Here is a 22,723-nt window from a genome sequence, read left to right as displayed (position 1 = left end):
TAACTTTTCAATTACACTTGCTCCTATGTATTTTTCTCCAGAGAGCCTACTTGATTTTGACTTTCCCATCTGAGACATTACATAAATATACCATGTTTATATATATATATGTACCATAAATATAGCATACCATAAATAAATATATAAATATATATACCATAAATATAGCATGTGAGAATTTTCATCTTGGTGTGACATGCTGTATTTTGATTTCGTTGACATTTAGTCAGACGACACATCCAATATACCCACATTCTAGTTTTCTCGCCCAAATTGCATGGCAATGCATTTTGATTCTTTGGCGTGCGCTCCTCTGCACTACGCGGAGTCGCGCTGGGCTGCCACTTTGACATCCTCTTGTCCTTGCAGCTACCTTCTTGAATTATATAAAGTCGGTGCTTGAAAAATATTGTGTGCAAAAGTCAACACGAGCACATGGTGTAAAACAACGTCAAGACAGTCAAGGTCATGGCACTAAAAGAAAGTCTTAGCTCTTAGTCTTCCTAGTGAAATGCATGCGGAACATTTAATTGACTGCTACAGTCAACTGCTAAACTAACTTCAATTTTTAGATTTAAACAAAGAAGAATTAACCGACAATTCATACTCGTTCAGCACCAATGTTAACATACTCCACCTAATAAATGGAATATTGGTCATTGTCACATGTCACAAGTCTGTCATTAGTCTGCTGTGTCGCAACCAGCACTTGTGAAACATCCTAAGCACGTGCCCAGTGTGCCCCCCGCACCATCTCTGGTTGTGCCACTGCTCAAGCCATAATTTGAGGATCATATCTGCAAACATGATGCTCAGTAGGGATGAAAATATGGCCCGCCAGTTCAGTGGATATGACTGGATGTGCCTATAAGAAAGAGCAACAAGGCTTCTTATGACAAGCTTACCCACATTTCAATAATAACAAGAAAGTTCACTGCGGCCAGCATCTAAGCTTACTAAAAGGTATAAACTTATTTTCAGTTATGAGATGTGCAATCGAGTTCGTTTTTGAAAGACTCGACTACTGCTGCAGCTTGAAATCTAGCATGTTACATTCTTGAAGGCGTGTAAAAGTTGCAGTTAGACCGCAGTTATTAGTTTATTAGACCAACTCTTTGTTTTGTGTACGACAGACGACTGGTAACACGGAATTAAAGCAAAGTTTTATTTTGATGCATTATTTCCCCACTAAAATATTAAAGCGATAAGCACATTTTGACCTGCCGTGGAGAAGCAAGATGCACACATTACGCTTGTAACCGCCAGAGGGAGGGTGATTTAGCTGTTCATATGACATAACTCTAAAACGGCAACTCATATTAGCAAATGCGTAGGCACGTGCAAAACAATAAGCGTATGCAAAGCGCCCCTGCAATTGTAATTCCACACATCAGCCGTTATATTGGATGCCGATGCATAACTCGCTGCTTGACAATTCGCCGAGTTCGTAGACATAAGCACCCTTTCAGATTCGCACCGGGCTCGAAAACCGCAACAGGAGACATAAAATCAGACATATAATCACACCATTTCAATACATGAGCAAAAATAGTTCAGTCTTAGGGCTAAACCCCATGGGAGCGATTTAGTGTGCTACGGCGACGAGCGACGTCTTCGAGCGACAAAACGGGCCGTCGCTTGAACAGATCGCTCGGTGTTAGAAATCTAGAATTCGTCGCTCGTCTGCTCTCCCGGAAGCGCTATAAGCGACTAGCCAATAGCGCGAAGCCAGTACTGGATGTACGTACATTGCTCAAGCACTACTGATTGTCACGTGGAACGAGCAAACGATCGAATTTTTATACGTGCAAGGATAAGAACCTACTGAAAGCCATTCAGAAATATTTTATGCTACCTCTTTATAGCAAAATACACCAACTTAAATTACTAAAGCACGCGTCAAGCTAGTTTTGACGCGTATTTGCAGCCCTCATACCGGCAACACCGGGGAGACCTCGCACAATAACTTCGCTCGCACGGAATACGACTTGTAGGCGACGAGCGAATGCGACAGCTACCTCCATCGCATGGCTTGTAGCAGTTGCGCGCAAGATCGTTTATATGGGGTTTATACTTTATTCAGCATAAAATATGGATTTCTCATGCGTTTTCAGTAAGTTCAAGATAACGCGCCCAACTGACCTCTCGCAGCATGCAGCTAAATGCCTGCGGCAAAAATAACACTGGCGCTGCACGTAACTTCAGTGGTCGCAGATTACCGATGGGCGAGACACTGTCAAGCGCATGGCTTATTTATAACGAAAGCACGCCTCCAGCAAAATGACGCCTTCTGTTATGTGACTCTTTATTTCAACAGCATTCCGTACACAATAGACTGCCACACTGAATAAATTCAAACACACAAAATACTCCGCATAGGCTCGGAATCATGGGCTGGTGAACAAACCATTTTAAGCGTCCTCTCGCCACACGTCTTATTGAAGATACCATGGTTCTGGCAGCGTTTGCGATTTTCAAAGCTCTTACGGACAGGGGAAAGGGGTAAAATCACATGCAGTTATTGCGACGACTGGCTTTTATCGATTGACATCGAGAGACACAGCGCGCTTGCCTAGTCCGTTGTCAATTGCGTCGGCTAAGCGCCGCGAAGACTTTCTGGCGATAGCATGTCATATACGCAGAATGTGCATCTAAGTTAGAATTCACTTACCGTGGTGGATTTGTTGTTATATCCAACGAATGACGAACAACTGTCGTGTTTTCGCGGTGACGCGAGATGGTTGACACACGATCTTCCTTGGATGGCCTTCGTTGCTGCTCGCTGGTCGGATCACCTTTCTGCGGTGCTGCGCTGTTCCGCGATGTAGAGCGCGCGCGCGCGGTGGAGCAACTCCGAGTGAAAAAGTAGAGCGCTCGCTCCGCGTTCCTTTTAACTGTGGCTGCCTGTTAGAAGTAAAACGGTGTGTTCTTTGCTCAGCGTGCGTGAGTGATACATCGCCATGTTCGGGGCCAGCCTCCTACAGTTGAAGCAGAAGATTACGCTACGTTTTGTTCTCTTTTGCCGCAAGAGTAGAACGGGTATTCTACTCTCTCTCAGAAGGGCCGAGTAAAAAGCACATTTCCCTCTCTCTTTGGGGACGGTGTAAACAATGCGCTTCACTCCACTCGACATTTTGCGAGAGTAAAGCAAAACTTCGAAGAGTAAATCGGCCGCTTCACTCCTGCGATACCCTACCTAGTCTTTAGAGCGATACGTACCAATTTGTTTGTTTGTATTTTTAAAGAAAAAAAAAAGAAAAACCGCCACAAACACGTTGCAGTATAACGAAGATTGTTCTGTGTCGTGTGTGTCACGTGAGCCCTATAGTACACGGGAAAGCTCGGACTATGATAGTTGAGCAGTGGCCCTAGAAAAAAAAAAAAATCGAAATAGCGCAGGCATAGGGCAGCTTCCCTATTGCTCTTTCTAATAAAACAAACGGCTGCGCTTGTTGCCCGATTCACGCATCGGCACAATGCTTTTCTCTTGCTTAAATTCTATTCTCAATATTTGCTGCACACGCACGCAAACACAGACATCCGAAGTCGTACTCACACAGGCAGTTTAACATTGTTGCGGCAATACCATAGTTACTTGGGCCCACTAGCTGTAGTTACGTTGAACCTCAGTTACGATGTACGGCAGTTGTACTCAGTTAGAGGAAAGGCTCGACTACATTAATGTAGATCGTTATTGCAGTTAGCCTAAAAAATGTGGTGGCGTTTTTTGTGTGCCCTAAGCATAAGTTTTCTACGTGATAACTTGAATTCATCTTAAGCGTCGTTAGCTTGCCCGCGTAGCTTCGGCATAACAGATACATTACTAAAGTTGCGATACTTATGAGAGTCGAAGCAGAAAGTGGGCTGCTACAACTATTTGCCGCCGATGTTTACTAAAAGCGCTGCTCTACGTATACCGAACGCATAGCCTTCAACGTGTTTGCGAATTGGAGGATGTATTTTCTTTTTCTATTCGTCCCATCACACATGGCTCTCACAGTAAAACTAGGGTGCCTCGATCGTACGGCTTGTATCGAAGCACCCTATATAGGTAAAACGAGTTGGCAAAGCGGCCGAGGAAGTGGAGATATTAACAGGAGGCGTAAGTTCTTTAAACGTGCACGTTAGTCTTAATACACTGACACCTTCAGGTTGTATACCATGAAGCTTATTTCGAATACCAGTGCAATACTAGTCAAAACCTCTTGTTCTCGATTCTCTAAGTTCGCAGTTCAGATGACCCAAGCGCCCTTCCGGGGTTCGTTACGTGTGCGAGACTGCGCATCCAAAATGGCTTCATTATCGCAAGTTGTTTTTTTTTTCAGTCCAATCGCACCTGTGAACCTAACTGGGTAGGAAGCCTCATTGCCTAGCCTCGGTGCGCTTAAGACGCCAGAGTTCCCCAGCTCGGTGGTATTGCAATCTTGCATTGACCTATAGTGTGGCTCATTAACGCGCGAGGAATTATTGATAATGAGAAAGCGTAGGTGACTACCCTCAGCGTATACTTTTCAGTTGACAGCGGAACCTTACGCTATGCTCAAAATTACGTCGAAACTTCCTCAGTCGCCCACCCGAATTGCCAGGCGGCGTAGGAAACCCCCACCGCCACACACACCATGTTGTCGACAGCTGGCAATTCGCAATCAGTGCTCTCGGAGTTGGCGTAATAACAATGAGGGGATGCTCGGCGTCTGTAACATAGTGGGTGGACATATAGATCTTCAAGCTTTGCATACACGGTCATATCATTTGCATATAGGTTCAGTGGTGCGCTGAGCATCTATTCTACTCCAGCAAGTGCATTGATTAGGACTGGCTGGTGCATGATTACAGACCAATCGAGGCACAAAGTAGGGATGAGACAACTGGAAGTCCGTCTGCCATATCGGCGCCTTCTTTCCCTAGTTAGTTATAGGTCAACTTCAACGAGTCTCAAATTCAACTACAGCTATTATTATTGCTGCTTTTCGGGAGACAGCCTGTGCATTGCATTTGTATTTGCATCACACGGTAATGTCGCACGCAGAAAGTTAAAGCCCATCCTCGTTACGGAGCGGTTATAAGCTAGAGTCCCATGCGTCATTTGGCGAAATTAAACTAAGTATTATTTCCCCGCTGCACATTTTGAAGTAAATTTAAAAGAACGTGGGGCGTAGCTGTGATATAACATTTACGACGTAAGGCGGTGCCACTTTTAGATCACTGTAGTTGTGATGTCTCGTTTAGACGATCGTAATGCTAATGCGCGTCCACGCCTCGCCACCCTGCCGCCCTTTACACCCTTAAAAGTGAAAAATGGTGTAAATATGTCTATAACACACTCTTACACCCAGTTTGGGCGTAAGAGTGAAAGTTATAAACAGATCTACACCCTTTATCACTTTAAGGGTGTAAATTATTTTACAGTGTATACAGCCGCGACTAGCCAGAAAAGAAAAAAAAAGAACTGTAAGGTATATAGGTTTGCAGCAAAGCTGACAAAAGTGCACGAGAATCAACAAAAACAGAGCACATTTGCTGACATCGCATGAAAAAAGAAGCAAGCCTATTCGACCAGGACAGACTTTTCTTCATAGTTACTGCTAAGGCAATGACAACAAGTTCATCTTTCATGGGGTTTTGCAACACAATAACATTGCCCTGACGTTGGTGCACTTTCGTAGAAAACTTGCTGCATCTTTCGCACACGTGTCATATAACTGAGAATAAGAAACAATATTTTTGTTTCCGAGAAATGGTTCATCGAAGGCAACTGAGTGAACTATGGATAAACCTCGGTTTGGGCATTAAGGAGAAGAAAATTGCGAAGTTTAGTGTTTCGTCTCTGGTGGTTGTGAAACGTAAATTAGTGAATAGGAGGCCGCGACAGTTAACTAGAAGAGGGCTTTTAAGAAACTGAATTAGTTCTTCAGATTACATCGCTACAAGTCACTCAATCGAGCTACTCGACTGCGGATAACAATACACCATTTTGTATTTACTTGTCGTACGTGTACTTCGCCAGTAAAATTAATAGATGAGCAAACTATTAGCGAGGTTGACATTGGGCTACATCTTCAGCGACGATGATCGCGGAACAAATATTTTTCCTGCCAAGAGAAATCATTTGTACCCATAACGGCTTCCTTACCGCAAGTCAGCGTCGATGCACGTGAGCACTATTCCATGTGCGAGACAAAAGGCATGCTTAAATTGCACTGTGCGCCTCTATCATCCGTTGCTAACAATATTTCTTTTTCTTGTTTACCTGTCAGCCTGTGAAATTACTGTTCATAATCAACATGGCGCCATCTGCCATGCGTAGCCCATGCAACGTCGCCTAATCAAATTGCAGTGAGCAACAAGTATTGTTAGGATCGGCCTGCAGCTAGTTCAGCCTGCTGCACGTGTTCCGATCCAACCGGGACGGGGGCGCACTTCAGAGAACTGCGGATAACCGGCAGCCACGTGGCGAGGGGTCAGCTCAGGGGAGTCCTCGAGGGGAGGTAATTGGCGGAACCTCCCCATGCGCTTTTCGAGACACCAGACAATGTGCCACCCGGGTCAGCTCCGACTTCGACGAAGCAGGCTTTGTGCGCAACACGACAACGCCGCCCTGTTCTGCTATGAGTGGGGGAGTTGCCGCGGGAACGCCGACGAGGGCTCCTTCGCAGGCGCCGACCAAGACGCAAGACAATGTGCTACCCGGACGCTCTACCCGAGTCAGCTCAGAGTTCTACGAAGCCCCTCTGATGGCTCCGGACCATTGCATCTATGTGTGTGTGTGTGCGTGTGAGCCCTCCTCCTCCTCCAAGTCGAGAGCCCGCCTCCTCCAAAAGGGCGGGTCATCAACAATGACGTCGAACTATGACGTCGAGCGGAGTGCTTATAAGCAGCTATTGTCGGCTGCTAGAGTGTGCTCGTCGTCGTACTCTGTGCTCGAAATGTACTCGTGAGCTGTGTGCTCGTTTGCTGTAAGTTTCGTCTTGCAATCTCCATTTGGGAGTCACGCATAGACTGTGTAAATGTATCCTCATGTTCTAAATGTTAATATGTAAATAAATCCTGCTCGCCTAAGTCCCGACGAAGAGTGAAGTTCATCCCTACGACTACAAATGGTAACAGCGGCGAGAACGGCCGCCAACTCTTACAGTATTGATAAATGCGCAACGAGCATCGCCGTTGTGCAGCGTTCACGTTTCTTAGTCTGTTGTGTTTGACTGCTAAGGTACTATTGTGTAGGTATAGCGAACACACTCTTCTACTGCACAATGGCTCATTTTTAAAGCAGATGAAAAATACAGCACTTCGCTACACTCTCTATCTTAGCCGGCATATGTTCCAATGAGTAAGCGGGACAAACACACAAAAAAAAACATTCACCGATAATTACGATATTCCCTAATGTGAATTTCGAGCGCACCTGTTTAGGCGATTTTAAACCGCGATATATTATGGCAAATAACACAAAATTTGTTCTGAAGGACCGGGTGCTCTCGGCGATAGCACGGAGCCTCTTCTCGGGCAGCTCGTTTAGCAGAAGCGGCAGACGAAGCATTTAGCGCATGCGCACTGGGTCCTGCGCTCAAGCCAGCGCTTTGTTGCAGCGCTGGCCGCATGCCTGGTTGTGATGGCACTCCGCTTTCCTCCTCACGTTTCCCCTGCTTCCCGCCTCCTGGTTGCGCTGCACCCTCCTCTTCGCTTTCCTCCTCGCGTCTTTCATCGCTCCGCTGCGCTCATTCGGAGGCCAGATTTTCACGCTGTCACGTGACTGCCGCAGCAGCTCGTCGCCAGTGGGTGTGGCCACTCTGCCACAGCTACGTTTTAATCGTTCTTAACGCGAGTCATTTCTTATGAAGATAACGACGTCGTTGCCACTGACCATAGTCGTGTTAGTGTGCTTTCTTCTGTTGCGGCGCCGCCGTGTTTCAAAACCAAGTGGAATGAAGTACTGGCTGGGGCCTCCGCATCCTTTTATTCAGGGTCCGTCTTGTCGTACAGAATCGGATATGGCACACAGTCTCCAAAAACCTTTCCATCAGGCCGTCCCGGTCACACTGACACGATTACTGCAAATGGAAAACATTGCCGTGATCAAGGAAGGAGTGGAGGCTTTGTTGTTTAATCTGAACCTGCATTCAGCTCACGGACCCGATGGAATTTCTAATCATGTTTTGAAACAGTGTTCAAGACAGATAGCGCCTTTTTTAGTAATATTATTCAACAAGTCGCTAGATGTTCAAAAGCTGCCCGAAGATTGGAAGACAGCCAACGTGACTCCGATATTTAAAGAGGGTGATCATACACACACACGTAGGCAATTACAGGCCGGTATCTTTATATCTTTAACTTCCTTTTGCTGTAAGACGCTTGAACATATCCTGTACTCTTATCTGAGGAAGCATTTTCAAGCAAATAACTTTTTCACCTCGGCTCAGCATGGCTTCCGCTCTGGTTTTTCGTGTATGACAACTAACCGAATTCAGGCATGACATTGCACTCGGCCGGGACCATGGTGACCAAATCGATGCATTCTTCCTTGATCTGCGGAAAGCACTTGATGTCGTCCCGCAGAATCTGCTTTGCTTAAAATTATCATTACTTGGCATTCCTGAACATATTCTCGGCTGGATAAGGATTATTTACACCTGCGCAAACAGCAAGTTGTTCTTAATGGGGTGACGCTATCGGGAGTGCCTAAGGCTCTGTGCTTGGGCCACTTTTGTTCCTTGTTTATATTAATGATTTAGTAGTAGGCCTTAAATCAACCATTAGACTGCATACCGACGACTGTGTCACGTATAGTACAGTAAAATACCATGCCGATATGTCTGTCTTACAGGACGACCTTGAAAAAGTGTCTATCTGATGCAAACGGTGGCAGATGACTCTGAATACTGGTAAATGCTATCATGCGCAGCCTACAAAGAAAAATAAAGAAACTGCCCAGTTCCTATTGCGTAAATAATATTGCACACTACCACTGAGAATGTTAAATGCCTCGGAGTTACGTTTTCTGAAACACTTGACTGGACTAACCATGTTAACTCAATTAGCGCGAAATCTTAACGTCTTCACTTTTTCCGACGAAATTTTAAGCATCGTCCTTCATCACTGAAGGCAACCTTGTATTTAAGAAACGTCAGGCCTATTCTAGAATATGCATGCGTTACCTGGGATCCGTACACTAAAAGCCTCACAGACAAAATAGAACGCCTCCAGAAGCAGGCAGCACGCTTCGTAACAGGAAATTATAACTTTACTATCAGAGGATTCGGCAATACGGGAAGGGTTGGGTTGGAAAACTCTCTCTTCACGCAGGAAAATCCTAAGATTGAAATTCCTTTACAATATATACAGAAGTAAAACTCGTATCGACAAAACAATGTTCATTAAGGAGCCGCATTACGTTTCGTCTAGGAGAGACCACGCTAACAAAATTAGAGCTTATCAGTGCTGCACCAATGTGTTTAAGTATTAATTTTTTGCTAAGACGATTAACTATTGGAATCAGCTCCCTAATGAAGTGATGGCAGTACGTGTTAGTATTGAAAGTGATATTGAGAGCCATATTCTTTGAATGTCCTGTTATTTATCTCTGTACATACGCTACTGTTTTCTTGTTTTTTTAGTTACTTTGTTACTTACTTTGTTTAGTAATTTGTTGGTTTGTCTTCCGCTTTTGCGAATTTCAGGGCTTAAAAAATGTTGTATTTACTGATGTATTCTTTTGATGTTGCTGAATATTTTTCCATTGTGACCTCCTGTATTTTAATCAACCAACGATAATGCCGTGCAGGCGATGTAGGTGCAATAAATAAATAAATAAATAAATAAATAAATAAATAAATAAATAAATAGACGCATCATTGTAACCCGCCGTGGTTGCTCAGTGGCTATGGTGTTGGGCTGCTGAGCACGAGGTCGTGGGATCGAATCCCGGCCATGGCTGCCGCATTTGATGGGGGCGAAATGCGACATTACCCCTGTACTTAGATTTAGGTGCACGTTGAAGAACCTCAGTTGGTTGAAATTTCCGGAGTCCTCCACTACGGCGTGCCTCATAATCAGAAAGTGATTTTGGCACGTAAAACCCCCAAATTTAATCTTTTTAAACTCATCATTGTAAAAAAGTCTATCTCAAACCATGACAATTGAAACAAGTGCGAAGGAGACCAAACCAAGCGAACCAAATAAGCGCGAGTGAGAGCTGACGCGAGCAGACGATAGCACGAAACGAGCGGTCCGGCTGAGACCAGATACAAGTACACATCGAGTGGGCCCGCATGACTCCAGCTTCCCGTGTGCACGTAGCTTAAGGGGCTGCTCCCATTGGTCTCCGCCGTTCGCGGCTTTCATCTTTCATCCTTCTACGTTGTGCTCGTTCACTCGGTTACGCAGGCGCCTGCACTCGGCGCAAGAACGGGCGTCTAAGAGCTGCGCTCTAATATGTTCCAAATTGTTTGTTCTACTTGTTGAAGATGTTACACTTGGAGAAGCATAGGGAACGAAATGAGGAGTGTTATACAGGAACTGGGGGAAAAAAGCGCTACCTAAATAAAAGCCGAAGGAAGGACCTCCGTTTCACATAGCGTGTTCCACTTAATCGGTAGAAAACTTTTACAAATATGTTCCACTTATTTTTGGAAATTGTGCGGAACAAAAGTCCGTCTAGTCAGTGATAGTGGCAACCTGGGAAAGCATGTAAAACTGCACCTGAAGTGTTAGCTACATTACTGACTTCTTGAAAACGTGCAAAATGCGAACAACTGAACTTTTCTTTTTTTTTTAGCTGACTAGCGGGGCCCACAATTCAAAATTGTTTTTGCCGTAGAATTTTTCGTAAAGGCAGGTGTGAGCCGATCATGATGCAGGATATTACATTAGCGAGTGCGAAGGGCGAATATGAAACATAACTTACGAACGAAAAGCTAGCAGACGCTCAGAAAAATGTCAGGCCGGCCGCGGGCACCGTAACGGCCGCAATGACTTGCGCACACCTGAGTTAACACGCGGTGAAAAAAAACAAAAACAGTGACGAGGGTGAGCAAGGGACTCAGAAGCTAGACAGGAAAACGGAGAGGGAGTTCCGCGGACTAATGGCCCTGCTTCGCTGGCGCAAACATCGCGCCGTCTGTCACCGTAGATTGCGCTTCCGGTTGAGTCAATGAGGAAGTAATTGCGGCCCCGCCTCGTGCGAAGAAGGCATGAACGAATGAAGAAATCGCCTGAGCATAGTTGCTCATGATTCGCTAGAAGGCCACGTTTTGTTGAGTTCTACAAGGGCGCCAGTGCGGCACTATTACGCATACGAAAGAGAGCCTCGAATTCACCTGTCTCCCGGTGACGACAGCGGTTCCGAATCGCAATGAAACAGGCTACAATGCCACGATGATTTTGTCGTTTCCCGGAAAATAGAGCCGGATCGTTCAGACTGAATCTAGTGAATGTATACGTGGTTTTTTCGGAGTCAGGACTCTCATTAGCCCCGACGCCTCGCCGTGCACCTTCTCTACAGCGCTCATCGTTCGACGAAATGCGACTACATTCTTCTCATTCTATTATTTCGTGTTCGTGCTGACTGCGAGAGCTGCTGTCGCGTTCATTAGCTACGGAAAGCGAGTCTCCGCGGACATTGAACAAGTTCAAAGCATTCCGAAAGCGTATGCCTCTATAGGCCTAATTGCACCCGGAATTTAATTGTACTCGTTTAAGGCTAACCGGACAGCAGTCGGTTGGAAACTACTCAGTGCGAGTGAGGAACACGAATGGCGAAAGGCCGTGATAAAAACTAAAAGCGGAAGTTGAAACTGAGCGACACTGCATTCCTGTAGAATCAAGCTTAACTGCTTCTTTTTTTCTTCCGAATATAAGTCATCTCGAACATTTGGGTTGTTCTTATACTCCCATAGAGAAAGAAGTGTATAAATCTGTTTTTATATTTGTCACCCCCTCCCTCCAAATAAAAGAAAGGAATGCCTAAGCGATTCCTCTTCGTCATGAGTTTTCGGGAGGTAAAAAAAAAATGAGGATATTGTACGCTTTGTTTCCAACCAAATGAGAGCTGTAAAAATAGATTTTCTACATTAAGAACCCCATGCAGTTATAATGTCGAATAGTGTTTTATTGGGCACCAGCAGAAAATATGATAAGCATGGCGGTGTTCTACACCATTGCATGTTCTTTTTTCTTCGGCCAGACAATACATTTATGAATTACCATGAATATTACCCGGAAAAAAATTTTTGGTAAGTTTGCTGTCTTAAATGAGGCCCGTGTCACGCAGACATATGAACAGCTTTTTAAAAAAGAGAATTTTAAAGGTGCACTTCTGTTTAAAGGAAGAGAATGAAGGAAAGTTAACCAGATGATCCTGGTTTGCTACCTTATTCTGGGAGAGGGGAAACAATCACGAAAGAAAATGGAAAGTTACAAGGTGCAATCCGCGCGCACACCATGACAGCATTCACTGTAGACTCGAAGAAATTTGCAGCGCTCAGTCATCTTTAAAAAGTGCGTTAGAACTCGTAGTAAAGCTTTCCCTTCACTATTAATCTTGTTGCACACAGGTGCGACTACATAAGTTTAACATATCTGCAAGATGTTCCGCTCATTAGGTGGTACCTACCTTAAACAGATGTCCGCGATCGTCGGCTCTTCCTAAGGTCAAGCTTCTTGAAACAGTTACCATATATAATTATCATCATCGTTTCATAAGTTTCATCAACTGAGTGGAACGTATTTGAAAAATGTTCCACTTAATTATTGGAAATGACACGAAACGAAATTAGGAGTGTTGGTTGGGTTGACGCTTGAGTTCAGTGTTCCAGTATTCCCTACTTTGTGAACATTCTGTTATGCAATCGACGAAGACAAGTACTCAGAGAAAACTTTTGATCATCAGAGAATGGGACCCGAAAGTTATTCTCGCTTCTGTGAAAAATTTGCAGCCCTAGCAATGCTTAAATTGATGCATGTGGGAGTGAATTAGTAGAATTGAGCGTTGTATTTTCTTACAAGTCCTGCTCGTATTAGTCCTTGAGCGCTCAGGAATAAACATGACCGTGGATAGAATTACTAACTACAACTATTGGTACACGCAGCTGCTGTCAGATTTACAAAACCTAACCTTTCTGAGACACGAAAGAAAGATTCTTTCGTGTCTCTCAGAAAGGTTAGGAGCGCCTTGATTGCGCGGTTCGCAAAGGCGGCGCTAGTCCTTCGTCTAACTGCGTGAATTATTATTATTATTGCGATAGCGATTACATGGACACCCCCGGCGCATTTTTGCTGTCGCCGTCGCTGTGACGTTCAGTATAAATCCCAAGGGCGGTAACACCGTCGCCGCACGCTGTGTGCTGCATGTGTGAGCGAAGGCCCGCGAAAGGAGCGGACGATCCCAGCTCAATCTGGCGCACGTGAGGGAGGGAAAGCGGAGAGCGAGTGCGTCGCCTTCGGTCGCGGGAAAGGGAGTGGGGGGGGGGGTAGGAGGGGGGAGGGTGGCGGCGTTGGCAAAGGCGTTGGGCCTCGGCAGTAACTCCGTATTTCGCGACCGGGCGCGAGGGGGACTGACGATCGCGGCTCGAACTCGCGCGCGTAGTGGAGACCATTGGTGAGGCAGCGCGGGAGGGAGGGGCGAGCGGCGTGTACTGTCGTGAGCAACTGCGAAGATTGCGCGGCGGCGCGCGGTGGCGCACGCCGTACCTTGGAAGCGATCTGCGGACTGTTCATACCTTTATGCGTGCTCCGCTCTCGCCGCAGTTTGCGTTGAAGCGATAGACGGTACGAAGGTGACTTCGCTCGCTGCTGCTGCCGCGCGTGCTGACGACAGCTTTTTTGACAGCCAGTATCCGTGGTCATAGAGCGTGATTTGGTCATGTTTGCCTGTGCATGCTGACACCATGGTTGGTAATTCAGTTAGCAAGCGAATGTTGGTAAGTTTGTACGGCCGATATAAATGCTATTCTTAATTTGCTATCACACTCGATCCTTCGCTTCCGGGCGGAGCTGCGACTTTTTAATTTAACAGGTAATACTCTCTGACGTATAAGAGTTTCTGGTGCTATGATGATGTACTCAGCAATGATGCCACGTATGCTCTTGTTTGATGGCACTAGAAACAACTGTCTTTACATTTTCCTCTTTATTTTTTCTTTTGCTCCAGATCAAGTCTAAGAGGCAGCCTCAAGGACTCTAACATCGAAGACGCAGCGACCGTTGAATGCATCACTTGCAAGTGCTCCTGCTGTTCGTGGCTTTTCGTGAACGTAAGTTGACACGGAATGTCAAGGTTTCACTGAAACCATGCTTCTAAGTATATCGTGTAAAACCTTAAGGAAGCATGTGCACTACTCTTTGTAAACACTATACAGTATGCGTTAACTGTACGACCACCAGGCAGACAACAAGCTGTTTAAGGGAGTTACTTTGGTATGTCGTAAGATCCAGCGCCTTAGGGAATGGAAAGCATTCTCCCATAAACCATCCTGAAGTCTGGAGTGCCAAAAGCGCCATGGAAACTGTGTCATATGGCCCAATGAAATATATGATGTAGGGGCGGAGATATCTGCATACTTGTGACAAAGGCTGTACGTTGCAGCTGCATTAGGGAGCTGGTGTGGAACTTAGCTAGTTCGTTTATACTTTTCCTGAACTATGCCTGCCTACAGCTTGGACCGCACATAAAAAATGAACACGGCAAGAAGATGTCAGGTTAAAATGAGTTCTAATCTTGGTGGTTAAATACCCCGTGCACTGTAAAGCGACACGTTTCTTTAATATATACCCTTTTTTTCACGATTGTCACGAGGCGTAGCCCTTTAAATGGCAGCGGGCCATTTCGGTGAAATTTCTCCAGCCGCGCGTAATTTCCATGGGCCTTTTGAACCGATAGAGCAAACGCAATTGTTTTCCTAATTCGCTTGCTTATTCACGCATGCACGCCGTGGGAGTGGTGTCCATCTAGTCTTCGAGGTTCTCGCTGCCGCCACTGCTCATGCTCTGTTCAGCAGTTCACTCTTGAATGCTGTCATCCTGCGTGCCATTCATGATGTTAGAAATTCCCGTGACTTTAAAGCTGTTCACAGCAATGCCCGAAGATACACTGCAAGCTATGGCCTCATGCAGAGTGAATAACAGACCAGCCCTTCTGTTTAATAATTTTCGCTGGCAAGTTTGGGGTATGGAGTTTATTAGACTGCATACGGTAGTTGTTTGAAAAGCGCAAACGCTTATTTGGCTACCTTTCCGCGTGTTTTGTGAAGGATTCGTGTACCGGCTAATAATTACGAAACCGCTTAACTTCGTGTGCGCTTTTATTAGCAGCTCTGATACCCATGATCCGACTATAGTATAGAAAGTGTTACTTTTGATTCGGAACATTTTTTATAAACGAACTTTTACGCCTAGCATACAGTCGCACGAACAAAGGTACATGTACCTGTCATATGATTTTCAAAATGCAATGTCTGTTTTCCATAGCTGAGATTATCTAATTATTTTTTTACTTCTATCGAAATGGAGGGTCTACTGGAAAATATTGTACATTATTGTTTATAGCTAATGGCTGTGAAATTTCCGTCTCCATTTGTTGTTCTTTTTGGTGTTGTTGCTGCTGGTTTTTGGTAAATGAATGAGCTCAAAGAAAGTAGGCCACAGAATGGCCAGCTATACCACTCACCAATTATATATAAACTCACATTATAGCAAAATATGCCAAATGCTGCACAAAGAAGGGGGAAAAAAAAGAAATGATCAAAGGCAAAAAAATAAATATATCGAAACAATAGAACATGAATTAACTCAGGCACGGCCTATTATAGAGTATGCACAGTCACAGCGCACTGTATCGGAATGCGCGGACGTACAGTCACAGCGCGCGTTACCAGAGCAGTCACTGACCGTGCGGTCCTCACCCCCCCCCCCCCCCCGCCCCCCCCCCCCGCCCCACACACAAGGAAGTTAGCGCACGGCGAAGGAAAAAGAACACGTGACCGACGTAATTCCTTATAATCTGAGAAGACTGGAGCTGTTTAGCCTTGCTTGCTATATCGTTCATGGCTTCAAGCATGTTGCAAGAGAAGGTAGCAGGCCGACCTCTGGGGTGTACAAATACTACATTAACACGCTGATAGCAGTACATAGCACAAAAGAAAGCAAGAAAAAGAAGGTTGGCGCAAGTTCTCAAGAGTGCGCACAAAGTCAGGTAACGAGTACATTTCACGATTGATCGTCTTTCGATGAGACTGCACAGGGTGCCCGATAATGTTTAAAACCAGCATTTACGAAAAACCACGAAGGGACACCAACGACACAGCCGCTATCTTCCAACTAGGGTTTAAAGCAAGATGTCATGAATACATACAGAAACCCAGACGAAAAGAAACAGGAAAGACAAAAGAGAACGTAACTAATCATCGAACCGTCTAACATGCCTACGTCACTAAGCAATTCACTCTGCATGAGGCCATGGCTTGCAGTGTATCTTCGGGCACTGCTGTGAACAGTTTTAAAGTCACAGGAATTTCTAACATCATGGATAGCACGCAGGATGACAGCATCCAAGAGTGAACGGCTGAACAGAGCATGAGCAGCGGTGGCAGCGAGAATCTTGAAGACTAGATGGACACCACTTCCACGGCGTGCATGCGTGAATAAGCAAGCGCATTATGAAAACAATTGCGTTTGCTCTTTCGGTGGAAAAGGCCCATGGAAATTACGTGCGGCTGGAGAAAATGTATTTCTTTGGCAGATCACAAAAGAGGCGGCGACCTGAGGCACTCGTAAAATCAATGCTCATTAATGCACCTTCCACAATCTCGCGCGTGCACCGATCTTTGTCTCTAAACAAGACTGCAACGTTGTCAAGGTGTGGCTTGCACAGGCAGTCTCGGCAGGGTAATGTCATGTGTCCCTCTCCTCCCTTTGCCACGTTCCAGTCATGCTCCCTTAACCTCTCGTTTAGGCATCGTTCCGTCTGCGCTCCGTATATATATATATATATAATGTACGTATGTGTAATGAGTGGAGCGCCTGACCCGTTCGAGTCCCTTTCTGATTTTTGTAAATTCTGCGCTTAAACAGTATTAAATATGGATTACAAATTAGCCCGAACCAACGCCTTGCACTGTCTATTAGAAGGTCATGAAGGGCTGTGACAGCGTGTCTTTGACAGTGCCCGACAAGGGACCAAGAACCTTGTCTACATAGAAAAGACGCCAATACAGCCCTTTGAGTCCGCTTCACAGGGTTGCTCGCTGTCCCTAGTACTGCGGACACTATGAGTCCAATGCGCTAAATCATTTGTTCTCTAATCCCTATAGCGTTTATTCAAGATAGCCCAGTCGTCAAGGCTGTACTTATAAGCTTTGTACCTCAGCAATGTTGCGAGGAAGACGCAAGCGCGATCAAGAAAATAATACGCCCCAGAGGCTGGCCCGCGACCTTCTCTTTCATCATGCTTAAAGCCATGAACGATATAGCAAGCAAGGCTAAACAGCTGCAGTCTTCTCAGATTATCAGGAATTAGGCCCGTCACTGTTGGCAGGTGGTCTTTTGCGATTGTCAACGTGGGCCGCGACGTCCTCGCAAACACCATGTTGTCTGCAGTATTGCTCCTACATAGCGTGCATAAAAAAAAATATTGTTTGACAGGAACGCTCCCTGCCACAGTCTCCCGTATCCACTATACTTATGAAGAAGACCTGTTCTCCTCCTTCCAGTCCTGCTCACATAACCTTCCTTCAGGCTGACAGAAGTGGCCGTGAGGCCCTTACTTGCCTGAACTCGAGAGCCCACGAAACATTCCCGTCAATTCCGGAAATCTCTTCCCCCATACGTGCATTCTCAGACATTGGATATGGGGCTTCGTCTTTCCTTCTGCGTTTTAATCTGTTCTTCGAGCTTCCTGGCGTGCCTTTCGCAGTTATCTTCGTGCCATTGAACAACGAAGAGATAGTAGATTCCGCGCTCGCATCCGTTCTTTCATATATTTGGTTGGTTAGCACATAAAGAAGCCGGAGCTATAATGGTATTGCGTATATAGTAGTTCGCGAAGCGACGCTTATACGAGCAAAATTCAAATTAAATGCTATGGTACGAAAGCAAGAACAAGACTATGTGGGAAGAAGCCGTTTATTGCGTTCTTTGCTGCCTTTGGTTCCAAGTCCACCATATTGATCTTGTAGATATATATCGGAGCCAAGATTACAAGCCACCTGGACAAATATAATATATATATATATATATATATATATATATATATATATATATATATATATTGCTTTTGTTTGGGCACACCAATTCTTCCAGCCTCTTTTAAGGAGGGCATTTCCCCCCAAAGAGGAAAGTCTTAGTAAGCTTTTCGAAAAGGGAGGATGTTAGTAACAATGAGAACCGGGGGATCATGGCCTCCAAGAGATAAATACATAGGGGCTGGCCGATGGAGAATATTTCTTTGCCTACAAGAGGTCCATGAATCCCGAGTCATACGCAGAACCTACGGCTCCGCGAAATAAGAAAAGGCGAGGAGGGTGCAGCGAGGGCAGCTTGAGCCTGCTGGTTGAACATTCGGCGAAAAGCCAGATCTGGAGTTATTTGCACACAAATTACTCTCAGCAAATCCTTTCCGATTTCATCGAAATCCTTTTATCCTTGGCTTATAGTCTCACTGGCTTGTTACTTTCTTTTTTCTATAGTGTGATACGCAGTGACAAACCGTCAAGCATCGAAACGAGAGTGGTCACATTGTATGGCGAGCTGATCTTTTTCTCAGAAGACACAGTCACGAGCAAAAAAAAAAAAAAAAAGATGAGCATTTGGAAATCCCCGTGTAGCACAATGGAAATGAGGACGCTTCTCAGAAGGCTGCTGGAATAATGAGATCGGCATAGGAGCTATTTTTAAGTTTCATAATGTAACGCTGTTCAAATCTGCCAGAACAGTTTCAATTCACGGAGCAATACTTGCATTTCTTTCACGCTCGGAAAAACACTTTTATGTAGCACGTATTGAGGAGCAGAAAACTGTATCAGGAGTTTTTCATGTTGCTCTACATTCGTCTCATTGACATTTTTAATCTAATCTTAAAGCTTAAGAAGTTGATTAATTAATTATGACTAATTATATAGTTAAGTAGAATGAAAAAAATAATAATCTGAGTATGTCCAAGCGGCGGCAAACAACATTACCTTGGTTCTGTCCAGCTACGTAGCATTGGCATATTTTGAAACTCTGGCTAAAGTTAGCTGGTACACCCTCTATACGAAAGGCTAGTGACGTCACTTCCCTTGTCACAGGCTGCGGTCGCCACGGCAGCTTGCGCAACAGAAATCTTTACCGGCAAACATATGCGGTGAGTGCTAGGTGCTTCACACTGTTATCAGGAGCGCCTTATCATCAATGATGTGGTTGGGATGCTTGCTTTGTGCTTGTTTATTGGAATGAGTGATGTATGTTGTAGGCGTCATACGAAATAATGTATGCACTTTTAGCTTCAATAGCTGAAAGGTTTCTTTTTGTTTCTTTTTCTTTGCCGTAACTACCCGCCGTGAAAGATCCCAACTAGCTAGTTTCTATGTAAAAACACAGGCCGCATGGCAGGAAGTACCACCCGAACACTTCTTTGGAAGGTCTTACGGGGAGCGGAAATTGATGAGACGATGTCTCGTCAACCGAAGCCTTACAGTAGCTTTCTATTCTTCCTTGCTTACTTAGCTTAGAGAGATTGGCGTGGACACGTTGTAAACAAATCTATATCCGGAAGTGCGCGTTCGCATGCGTTGCCCGCATATTGCCTCTTCCGCAAAGATGGAATCTGTTCATTATGACGACTGGCATCAAGTTGTCTGTCTTTTTTTTTCACGTTCTATTTCCGGCTCAGGACCTTCTTTGATGACGCAATATCTCGCGACGTGCCCCATGGCGAGAAATTGTACATTTCGTTGAAGCAAATAGGTTTCATCACTTTGTACCCGGCAAGGCTGATAAATCTGACCACAAGACGGTAACGTCGTGCTAGCACGATCTTGCACTGTTGTCCACTGAATGTCTACAGCAACTTTAAGGGTCCGGGGAGTAAATAGAAGACGTTGCTCAGTACATGATTTATCGAGGAGTGCGTCTAAGAACGCTCCCGCAAGCGTGCATATAAGCGACGGCGTCGCGAAATAAACTATTTCAGAACGTGAGCCATTTTTTCAGGAAAGCAAGAACGTTTCATGTCCGTCTACTTTCTAGAACATTTCGCACACAGCGGAACTTAAATCCTTCCGATTGAGGCTTCAGCCCGAGTTTTAGCCAGTTTCGTGATTTCAGCGCGGCGAAAATTGATGATACGACATGTCTCGCCGACAAAAGTCTCACAGCAGCTTTCTATTCCGTCTTGCTTAGTTAACTTGGGGATATTAGTGTGGACACGTTGTAGACAAATCTACACCCGGAAGGCCGCGTTCACGTGCGTTGCCCGCATATTGCCTCTTCCGCATAAGATAGCGCCTGCTACACACTGTGACGCTAGATCACTTCGAGTTCGCGAAAGGCGTAGTTCACTTGGATCTTTATTGTCGGAGCTTTCAATGTCGTACAGTTGTCCGCGAATGACCTGTGTCTTTTCCGTCGTGCCAGCCCCTGTTGTCAGTAGCCTGATCGCTAACAGGTCTTGCATGTCCAGAAAGGTTTTGTACATTTAGCCCTTGCTAAACCAATACCAGCTCGAAGTAGCTAATCTGACGCTGTATGCTTCTGGTTAGATGCAGTGTGTAGTTCCGACACCACAGTTCGACTAATATATGATAATACTCCTTAAAATTTCGCTCTTCCGAGATTGCATCGTCCACCGTTACGACGGTGTTAGGGCATTAATGACAAAGCTAGGTTATTAAAACATGGATGTATTCTTGTTTGCAAAACAGCGAAATAATTTTTGTGTGCCTTCGGAGTGGTTCAGTGCACACTGTAAAACATGTGTAGACTGAGAAGACGTTCCTTTATTCGCGTGTAATGGCTGTGCGTGCATACCTGTATAATAACATAGTTAATGCATTGATTTAGAAGTTAACCGTTTGTGTTTATGATATGCTGAGTGAGACAGAAAGAGAGAGAGAGAGGGAGTGAGTGAGTGTTCGAATTCGAAGTGCAAACAAATCTCAGGATGTTCTTGCATAGAGCGTTTATCGGGGTGCCACAGTCATGGTAACGAAATGCGTTATAGGTAAGAGCTATCAAACAAATTAAAAGCGCTTATCAATCGCGGCATCTACAGCAAAATGAGGTCGGGATTATGTAGGGATTGTAGCCCTCTCTGAACAGCTGATGATTTTCTCTGCGTAGTAGATGGCGCTCTGTTCAACCCTATAAGAACCATAAACCTTCCATTGCCATGTGTAGACTTGCGCGGACCCTAGACGGTGTCCCGCTGCTGGGTTATACTATTTACGTGGACGACATCGCCGTTTGGGCCACACGCGGGTCCCTAGCAAAGAAGGAGCAGACCCTCCAAGAGGCGGCCACTGCAGTCGAAAACTTTGCCAGGGTCAGCGGTCTCAGCTGTGCTCCCGAAAAATCGGAGACAATACGCATCCACGGGAAACGATATAAAAGTAATAGGAACACAGAAATTGAAATAATAAATTAGCAAATCAAAGAGGTCACTGTTGCTCGGATCTTGGGATTCTGGGTTCAAAGCAACGACAGGGCCAGCCACGCCATCAATTTATTAAAGTCGGTAACAAAACAAGTGGCAAGGATGATTCAAAAATCACCTTCCACAAATAAGGCATGAAAGAAAGCGACACTGTCCGATTAGTACAGGCGCTCGTTATCAGCAAACTAGCATACAGCCTCCCTTTTCACACACTTAACAAGAGTGAGGAGGAGCTGGTTGATACTATTACCAGAGGCACCTACAAGGTGGCCTTGCGCTTACCGGTAGGCACACCGATAGACAAGCTCCTTGGCCTTGGTGTATACAACACATACGCCGAGCTCAAGAAGCCGACTTAACCAGACGAGATCAGGCAGAGAGATCCCTGGTGAGGGCGGGTATTCCACCACAACCCCAAAACTTGGACGAGGGACTGGCGGATATTCCCAGTCCCGTCCGAAGCAGGACCTCAGTTGATCCTGTGCCGAGAAATATGCACAAAGACAGAAACAAAAAAAAAGGAGAGAAGATAGTGTGAAATGGCTAGGCAAACTAGTCAGAAACGATGGAAATACCGTTTATATAGACGCCTCTCAGTACAAATGGAAGCGTGCGGTAGTCACTGTCATAGGCAATGACAAGACTAGCCTAATCTCAAGCGCCTCCCTGATCACGTCCTCTATTGCCAAGGCAGAATGCTTCGCCATCGCCTTGGCAATCAAAGACCGGGAACGGACGGGCCCATCGTACAGTACCATCATCTCAGACTCTCAGGAGGCGTGCCGCTTCTTTATGAAAGGCCTTCTCCTTTTCAAGGTTAGCCACCTCCTGGGAAAGGAACTCAAGAATACATACAGACTGGTCTGGTGCCCGGGACACGCAGGCCTGGAGGGGAATGAGAGGGCTGACGCTCTAGCTCGAGAGCTCACGAACCGAGCGGAGCAACCATCGCCTTCCTATTCACAACCCGCCACTTCACAGGAAAGCCGTCGCGAAAACGAGGATAACGATCCGGCACGTATACATGGCACCACGCGATATTCTTGCCCACCAGCGCGGCATGCGGCAAGGATACAGCGCCCTACCCCCCCCCCCCCCCAC

At 45.5% G+C, this 22,723-nt stretch overlaps 1 protein-coding gene across 2 annotated transcripts in view; it reads left to right on the top strand.

Moving 5' to 3' along the window:
* LOC126522089 (follicle-stimulating hormone receptor-like) overlaps positions 1–22,723 on the top strand; it is a 90,810-nt gene that overhangs the window by 15,847 nt on the left and 52,240 nt on the right. For both annotated transcript variants that reach the window (XM_055066182.2, XM_055066183.2), the window contains exon 2: positions 14,147–14,249. In XM_055066182.2, coding sequence (XP_054922157.1) covers positions 14,204–14,249 — 46 coding nt within the window. In that variant the 5' untranslated portion in view covers positions 14,147–14,203. The remainder of the gene's footprint in view (positions 1–14,146; positions 14,250–22,723) is intronic.

Source organism: Dermacentor andersoni, chromosome 6 (assembly GCF_023375885.2).
Source record: "Dermacentor andersoni chromosome 6, qqDerAnde1_hic_scaffold, whole genome shotgun sequence".
Lineage (NCBI taxonomy): Eukaryota > Metazoa > Arthropoda > Arachnida > Ixodida > Ixodidae > Dermacentor > Dermacentor andersoni.
The sequence above is the reverse complement of the archived record's forward strand: the minus strand, read 5'-3'. Positions and strand labels throughout refer to the sequence as shown.